Source organism: Phragmites australis, chromosome 5 (genome assembly GCF_958298935.1).
Source record: "Phragmites australis chromosome 5, lpPhrAust1.1, whole genome shotgun sequence".
Taxonomy (NCBI): Eukaryota; Viridiplantae; Streptophyta; class Magnoliopsida; order Poales; family Poaceae; genus Phragmites; species Phragmites australis.
In genome coordinates, this window is record NC_084925.1 from 29,779,868 (window position 1) to 29,788,997 (window position 9,130).

Sequence of the window (9,130 nt, forward strand, 5' to 3'; positions counted from 1 at the left end):
GAATTATTTATTATGTTATCGAGTCATCCAAATTCAAAACGGAAAGAATTGCTCCCTGGAGCAGCACAGAGTAATTCAAAGCAACCTCTGTCTCCTAGCCTTCTTTTTCCCTGAATTTCCTTTGTCCTTTGGAACGCCATTCTCGTTGTATATCCTCATCGTATTTTGTATTTGTTGCCAACTTTCATCTGTTTATACCCCTTGTTTCATTCCTGTTATTGTATCATAAGATGCATGCCTAATATTTGGATTGGTTGTTTCCTGCTTAGTGGCTCTTGTAAGTTCCTCCGTGCCCTATCCCTAGAGGCAATCTAAACAAGAACAGCCTGTGTTTCTTTCTGTAACGGAGTTTTTGGATTAAGCTTAAGCCTGCGATAGCTACATTCGAAAGTAACCCCTCTGATGGAGTTTCAACTTTCGCAATTTTGCGGCTTTAACCACCAAGACATCAATAAGGTGAAACACTAGGCATCCAAGGCTGACACTGGAACGGCTTTCAGCAAGAGCAACATGAACTCAGTGAACCCGTTTGTTTAAGTGAATCAAATGTCCCATTCGAGACCAGTTCCGGTTGCAAAATTATAAGCACAATAATGCTTACGAGGGTCAAGGGGATCCCCAGCTGAGAAGCATTGCGCAGAACACAGCGCTTAGTTCTCTGGAAAAAAAAGTGAGAAAACCCGGAAGCCTTTTCTAATTACTTATAATTACTTCTACTAATGTATTTGCCTAGTTTAGATTACAGGGAAATTCTCAAAGAATAGCGGCCAAGATCTCCTAAGCAATTTTCAACTACTACAATGCTTCGGAGAATGAGATGTCGTTGTGGTGTGTATCTTGTGGCTTTCTCTAGGTGCTCCGATGAGACTGACACTAATGGATCTTCAATGTATTAAAAAGTGGAACCGATTATATATCACTCGAGTGTTTTAGGGGTCAAAGCACCGGTTCTTTTGAGCTATCGATCTTTGATAGAACACCTCCTCTTCTCTTCCAAACCTTCTTCTTCCACTGCCGGTCATGTCATGACACCCCTCTATTGAGTCTCCACCCTTGTCCCACCCTCATCCTTCATCTTGGATGGCTCCCCACCGCCTCCTGACTCCGCGTCATCCCGTCTCAAACAGGATGCCGATTAGACCCCCTCCGCCCTGAACCTACCCACCATGGATGATGACACTTTCACCGTCTCATTGCCCCCACCTGTTGCTCACAACCCATCACCAATCAGACCATCATGTCTCTCTGGTTCTCTCTAAACCAGTTGGCTCCTAGAGAACCCTTACCTCGAACCCTAACTATTTAAATGCTAACCCTAACCTCATCGGAGTTAGGGAAAACTCACCTACGCACCAATTACAACATAGATCTGGCGGCTAGAAAATCACCAAATAAGATTTAGCTCATCTGTTAAAAATCTGGCGCTGAGAGGATAGGATCTAAGATGTGGTTCCAAACATTAGAACAAATAGAGAAAGTAATGCAACACTCAAAGAAGAAAAGGGAAAAAGATCATACATGTTCACTTGTTAGGTAATCACTGCTTCTACAATTGTGCTTGTTGCCTATTGATGCTCCACTTTGGGAAGAGCTTCCTCCACCATCCACCAACTCCATATCCATCGTATAGGGATTGAGGGACTGCTATCCATGATTGTGGCCTCTACATTTGTCACTAGAATGAACCTCAATCGTGCTCATCTTTGTCACCTATGCCGGAAAGTTGGATCTATAACCAAGGAAGCAAAAGATGGAAGCAATGATGCCGAAAAACTCCAAGTTAGGCAACAATAAATGAAATAGGTGTCCACTAGTGAGAAATCAAGATTGGAGGAGGGTACAATAGTTAAAGGGTGGCTTGCGTGGTGGAGAGGTGTGAAGGGGAAAACAAATCCTTTTTTTGGGAGTAGTTAATGCTTCTCTAAAAAACAGCGTTTCTGAGAATTAATCAAACAGTTTGTTTATGGTTTTTGGCTTCTACTTATTGAGTAGCGTTTGCTTCACCGTAAAAGCAAGATCCATAATCCAAGTGAGAAAAGTACTCCAAACAAGACGAGGCATTTTCCACAACAAAATATAAGAGGCAATGTATTAATCTTTAATCTAGATTTGAGCTCATTTAGGGCCCAAATGTTTTTCTTGAAAGAAACTGCTCTGGATCCCAATTTAGCGAAAAAGGGATTCTAAGCTTTCTTTCCGTCCCGTTCATTTAGGGCCTCCACATTCTAAGCTTTCTTTCCGTCCGGTTCAACGTTAGCCCCAGCACGTCCGTAAATATTTGGGTTGCTTTTCAGTCCTCTAATTGGAAGGATTTTAGCATTGAGTTTAAGTTACCTGAAGTCTTCACTCACATACATAAAATGCGATGCTGTCTGTGGGCAAACAATTGCTACAGTTGCTCATACATAACAATTCTTTTTTTGTTGGCGCCGTGCTTTGCAGCGTAAGCTTTTTTGTTCTCGACCTACTTTGCAGGCTTCTCTTGCCATTATTGTGGTTTTGAAAAGCACTTATCTTTTAGTCATATCAACGAAAACTAATCATTGTCTTGTACTCCATTATTACTGATGGCCTGCAGTTGCATTTGGGCCACCAGCCTTATAGGCCCAAAAAACCGTGTCAGCCCGTTGGGTCAGACCGGGCCGGGCCAGGCCGGGCCTACTATTGCTTTGGTATGCTTTATTCGAGTTTAGCTTGGCGAAACATGAGTGGTATACACTACAGTACACCGTAAGAATGAAGAGGCAGTTCCCAATAGACTCGGAAAAGCTATTTTCAGCATTTCTTTTTCTATACTCGATAAAAAAAAACTTCGCTTCAATTCATCGTCTCCTTTGTTATCTACAGGAGAGCAGGCAGAAGCAAATTAAGCAGAAAAATTGACAAGCAAAAAATAAAAATGAAGTCGCCGTAGACTACCCCAAAAGCCAAAGCCCAACGCCGTACTACAACATACGTACACACCGCGCAATATATGCTCATGGATCATTTGCACATGTGCATGCATTCCCAACGTGCCGGGCACTCCCTAGCTAGCTAGCGACACTACACGTCCATCCCGTCGACGGCCTCCTTGACCGCGATGAAGTCGTCCATCTCCTTCTCCGGGTGCCCACCGGCGGGCGCCACCGCCGCCGCCACGTTGCTGGGCTTGTACTCGTGCCGCCCCGCGAACACCAGGAACACGGCGAAGTTGGCCACCCCGAGCACGGCCAGCATCCAGTAGAAGAGGTCCAGCTTCCCGGCGTCCAGGTTGTTCCGGATCCACGTGCCCCGAGTCGCGCCGTCCACGGCGAAGACGAGGAAGCTGCTGAGGAAGAACCCCATGGAGAGCGTCACCAGGAATAGCCCCGTGCTCATGGACTTCATCCGCTCGGGGGCCTCGCGGATGAAGAACTCCAGCTGCCCCACGTACGCGAACGCCTCGCCGGCGCCCACCAGGAGGAACTGCGGCACCAGCCAGAACGCGCTGATGGCCGCGTGGCCGGGCCCGTTGGCGGCGTCGCGGCGCTTCTTCTCGACGAGCGCCGAGACGACCATGGCGACGACGGCGAGGACGAGTCCTGTCCCGACGCGCTGCAGCGAGGTGAGCCCCTGCGGGCGGCCCGTGAGGCGGCTGGCGACCGGCACGAGGAGGCGTTCGTTGAGGGAGGTGAAGAGCAGGATGGAGAGGAAGAGGAACACGGAGAGGGACCCCGCCGGGATGGCGAAGCCCGAGGCGGCGCCGGGGCGGAGGTGGCGGTCCATGCGGGTGGCCTGCTCCACGGAGAATGTGGTCATCTGGGAGTACACCGTCCAGAACAGGATGCACGTGGACCAGATGGGTAGCAGGTTCACCACCATCTTCACCTCCTCCACCTCCGTCACCGTCGAAGCCAACGCCTGCTGCTTCGCCGCCGGCGCGGACAGGTCGGCCTCCACGATCGCCGCTTTGTCCAGGCACCTGCATGGTACATATACAACAAGTGAGTGAGCACGAACTACACTAGACATGATAGAGATAGATGACAGATCCATCGTTTCATCATTAGCGAGGCCGGTGCGCAGTGCAGTGCACCAATCTGATTACTCGGCTACGCAACACTGTGTGGATGGTCGTGTTGCAGATGTCTTCTCCTACAATACTATCTAGATGAACATCTTAAATAGTGAATAAGATTTATTCAACTCGAATTATATATGTCATGTAACGGGCCTACAAGATAATTTTATATTTAATTGAGATCTACCACTTTGAGATACATGTTAGGAATATACGTCTATACAGTATCGCTGCATATATTTTTTTCGTGTGAAGTGTGCCTGACTCACACATCCGATATTTCGATACTCTTCGAATTTCGAAATCTGTTTTTTGCCCTGATCGATATCCTTCCAGTTCATTCCCTCTCCGGCATGGTTTCTCTTTGCGTGCTGTGTTCGCAAGGACTGTGAGTTGCCGTTTGTAGCTTCTCCATCCTGTCCATCTCAGCCTTGACACTGACTGACAAACAAGAGGAGCAGACAGCTGGCATGCCGGTACTAATAATAGACTCGTGCCCCAACTCTCGAGCCTAGCTACACTTCATATCTCAGATCCTATCGACTCGAATGCCAACCATGGAAAATTCATGTGGCTGGGGGTTGGAACACGACGCCAAGTGAAGCTCAAAATGTTATCCTATTTTCAAATGAAAAAAGATGGGACCAACAAGGACACATCAAGGCAAAATTACAAAAACCATCCCAAATGTCACTTGAATTTTGACTTTTCACTCCATAACTAATTTTGCTACAAATGTCACACCGCTAATTGTGTATGGTTCAGTTTTCACCTCCACCGCACATGTACTCAGCTGACTCGATCGATTTCCATTGACACAGAGCAGCGCAGGGTCACCTCAGCCAAGGATGGTTTAGATCTAGCGTGACGGGGGCATCTATCTTGTGCAGGACGACAATTAAGAGAATGGGCTTATGACCTCTAATCCTTAACTGATCTGTTGCAACGGTGACGGATCGTGCCATCCGTGACTTGCATTGTTGGTCAGCCAAGCTAGACCGATGCAACTCCACGTCAACGAAAATCGACCAAGTTAGCTGAGCATTTACATAATATGTGTGAAAACTGAATCATACATAATTATTGGGAAGGCATTTATAACAAAATTTTTTATAGGGTGAAAAATCAAAACCCAAGTAACATTTGTGATGGTTTCTGCAATTTTATCAGACACAGCAACGATATATGGTATCAGCAACCACATGCATGCAATCTGCAGGTAGTACTGCTGTAGCATGTCGTGCTATCATTGTCCTTGTGTATATGATGTACGAGTCATGTGCTGTACATCAACTAATTGATGCATCCAATCCTCACAAAAAAAAAAAAACCCAATGCATCTCAGCCATAAGGTTTTTTCCCTTTCTTCCAGCAATTTTCGTGAAAGGAGGGAGTATTATAATTCCATAACCCAGAAAAGCATAACCCAAACATCACTCTTTTGTAAATTGAGGGAGTATTATAATTCGCAGAAAAAAAAGTAAATTGTGTGATAACTCAGACCCTAGCATGTGTGATACATCAGTCGCTACACAAGACAAAACATTGCTAGTGATGGATGTGATGGTGGAGAGGAGAGAGATGTTCTGTAGCAGTAAGATTTAAGTCGCATAAATTACCTGAGCCTGTCAGTGTAAGCCACCTTGGCCGCGTGGAATCCGTTGAGCTCGGTGGCGTCGGCGGGGAGCGGCAGCCTGCGCCTCCTCCAAGCCGTGGCGAGCACCCTCCCGATAACCGTTAGCGGGCTCCCCTGCGGCCGCCGGTACCGGTACTTGGGCGTGCCGGCGATGAACACCGCGACGGCGAGCATCATGGTGACGGCCGACACGCCGTAGCCCCAGCCCCGGCCGACGTTGTCCTGCACGTACACCAGCACGGTGACCGCGAACAGCGAACCCAGGCTGATGCAGAAGTAGAAGCGGTTGAAGAAGAACACCATGGCGCGCTCCTCCCGCGGGTCGCGCCCGTCGAACTGGTCCGACCCGAACCCGGACACGTTCGCCTTCAGGCCGCCCGCGCCCGCCGCGATCGTGTACAGCGCCGCGTACAGCAGCGCTAGCTGCCCGCCGCGCGCCGGCACGCACTCGTGTGCGCGCGCGCCGCGGGCGTCGACGCACGGCGGCGGGCGCATGCTCGGCACCGTCGTGTCCACCGTCAGCATGCTCACGCCCTGTTAGTTAACGAGCCGCGCATTTATTGATGCAACGAAAGACACGTACGTGCTTTTTGCCAGACCGGCCGGTATATGCTTGTGACAAGATTGATCATGAGGTGGTACGTACGGTGGCGGCGATGGTGGCGGAGATGGCGATGGTGAGGTAGCGTCCGAACTTGGCATCGGCGAGGAAGCCGCCGACGAGGGCGAGGAGGTTGAGCGTGCCCATAAAGTTGGTGACGATGTTGGCGGACTTGGCGTTGGAGAGGTGCAGCTCGCCGACGAGGTACGTCACCAGGTTCATCGAGATGCCCATCACGCACACGCGCTCCGCCAGCTCCGCGCCCAGAATGAGCCCGGCCCCGAGCCACCCTCCGGTCCTGGACTTGTCGAACGGGTTGCCCCGGAAGTCGACGGCCATGCCGTCATCGGCGTCACCGTAACCACCATGGCCTCCGGCAGAAACCTGCACGTCCACATACGTAAGAAACCGAGCAACCAGCGAAACTAACCATCACGAGATCTCGAAAGCACGCATGGCATGGGGCATGGGCATGGGCATGGCAGTTGTTACCATTTGCTGGTGCTGTCCTGCTGCTGCTCTAGCTTGCTGTGTGCACGTAGGGAGCAGGGAGTGAGGAAGGAGAGGAACGTTTGTGTTGTGAGCTTGGCCGAGAGGACGACGAGGGAGGGGGAGGGGATTTATAGAGCTGGGCACCAACGGATAGGTTACTTGTTTTTTAATCACATTTAGTTGCTGTATTTGGGTAGGGTGAGATGGGCACAATGAAGACGACGACATCCGCCATCGGGCAGAGATGCGAGATACTGTGCTGCCCGCGCGTTTGGCCCCCGGAACGGACAAATAAGTGATGACCTGGCGGGTTTCTATGGCGGATGGTGGCCTGGCAATATCTCTGGTATGTGGTCAAGGGAAAATTTGGGCCAAAGGTTGCTGTGGAGGATCCTCTGCGCAGCGCATATGCTCTTTTCAGATAAGGAGATGGTTTGGTTTCGGCCGCTAGCTCCGCCTCTGCTTGTCGGCCGTATCAACTGTTTTAGTCGTGTCTAAATCTTGCTCATGCTATCTAAGTGTATCTTGAGTAAAGCCTCGTGTCCATGTTGCTCGCGTAATTTTTGCTTTCGAGATTGTACTCAAAAGAACAACAGACTTGTGTCACATGTGTCATTTGGCTCATTAAAACAGATGGACACGATGCTTCAACGTTTCTTTTTGCGTTTGACGCTCCGATCCTGAATCAAGAAAACATGTTTATAGTATCGGAAAAGTTAAATAGCATAGCACGGGTGTATATACATATATGGTAGTGTTATTATACACATATGGTATAGCGTACTATTCTTTCATACCTATTAAATAAATTTTTAATAGTAATTACTAAATCATATTTTATTATTGAAATTATCTTTACTAGTACTAAAATTTTGTCTAGTATGTTAAAATAATATACTATACCTATGATATAAAATATTATATATATACCCTAAAGGGTCAGAGATAGGTGAGCTCTCAGGCCTTTCCCTCACTAACACGTGGGCTCCGACTGCAGCAGCACTGTATATACTCTAGTAGCAACGTGTAACACTGTAGCTACTGTTCTCATATATTTAACAAAAAATAAAAATATATTTATTTCATTAAAAAATAACAATAAAATACATCAATCATTTAATCTCTCATACACGTGGGATTAGAGAAATCCAACATCTCTCTCAAAAACTCTAGTCACCAGCCAAAAAATCCTCACGGCCTCATTTTTTTTTTCAAATTAATACTTCTTACTTGTTCTCTACAAAATAATTTTGGACAATGAACTTACGTGTTGTGCTGTTATTCAATTATCTCTGTATGTAATTTTCCTCTTTTTAGGCCATCTATGTTATTAAGTACCTCAATCGAACTCTCTATGTACTGGCAGTTATGAATTGTTACGAGCTTTCTGTGCAAAATTGCAGGACATTCTCTGTAATAAATATGGAAAGTCATATTGTATCTGTTAAACAAAGGTACATCTAATAAAATAACTATCTAGATGTATATACAATACACATCTAATTACATCCCTCGATAAATAATAAATAAATTAATAATACAAATTAAATAGTACTATACTTAACCATACTAAATATTTAAGCAATTAACAATGCTAATTAAGTCATCAATATTGAATTCAAATGAAATAATTAATAATTAATATTGAATTAAAATATTAATTAAACTAATTGGAAAGTTATATTGGCCAAATATTCAATCTCATTATAAATTGACTTTGAAACTAGTTTGAAAGCTATTGTTATGTTCCTTTGCACTACATTTACTTTTTCAAAAGTCAGAAGCATTAGTATATCGCTCTCAACCCGGGTAAGCATCTCCTTTTTATGGTCAATAATAATATGCTTATAGTTCTTAGCAAAATTTTAATGCTCACATTTGACAATGAACTATTAATCTATTTATAAATTTCTTTATGCCGAGTGAGCTGAACAGAGAAATAGACCAGTTCACGATGAGTAGAAGACACTAAAAATATTGCTCTATTTGACTTCATACCTACTTGTTTTATTTAACTAAGGGTAGGAGTTCTTATGGGCACAACTATTTTAATAGATTGAATTAAAATACTAATTAAATATGTGCACATCACTATTAATTAAAAATTTTAATTTGGTAATTTTTTTGATGCATTGTAATTTTTATCAAATCTTTTTGCCTAACTCAAGTTTTTTAATATTTCTGAAATTTATTTTTTTATCCTTTATCCTTCTTTTTCCCTCTTTTCTCTCATTACACCAACACCCTACTTACATATATGGAGAACATGCATGCACTAGTCTACCACCCTACGCCACCACTAGCACAAAGTGCCACCACTAAGTCATCATGTTATTAAATTAATTAAATAATCTAATTA

General features: G+C 45.5%; 1 protein-coding gene across 1 annotated transcript; it reads right to left on the minus strand.

Moving 5' to 3' along the window:
- Nucleotides 1-2,755: 2,755 nt before the first annotated feature.
- LOC133919163 (protein NRT1/ PTR FAMILY 6.4-like) lies at nt 2,756-7,030 on the minus strand. Its single transcript, XM_062363457.1, has 4 exons — nt 6,772-7,030; nt 6,325-6,663; nt 5,662-6,212; nt 2,756-3,943 (listed from the first exon to the last, which is right to left on the minus strand). Exons 1-4 carry the CDS (start codon nt 6,997-6,999, stop codon nt 3,046-3,048), a joined length of 2,016 nt encoding a protein of 671 aa, XP_062219441.1. The 5' UTR covers nt 7,000-7,030; the 3' UTR covers nt 2,756-3,045.
- Between the last annotated feature and the right edge of the window lie 2,100 nt (nt 7,031-9,130).

Coding starts and splice junctions, on each gene's coding strand:
- LOC133919163 (XM_062363457.1), bottom strand. CDS start 6,999: ATGTCGTCGTCTTCATTGTGCCCATCTCACCCTACCCAAATACAGCAA. Junction 6,664..6,771: donor CAGGACAGCACCAGCAAATG/GTAACAACTGCC, acceptor GTGGACGTGCAG/GTTTCTGCCGGAGGCCATGG. Junction 3,944..5,661: donor GCTTACACTGACAGGCTCAG/GTAATTTATGCG, acceptor TGTACCATGCAG/GTGCCTGGACAAAGCGGCGA.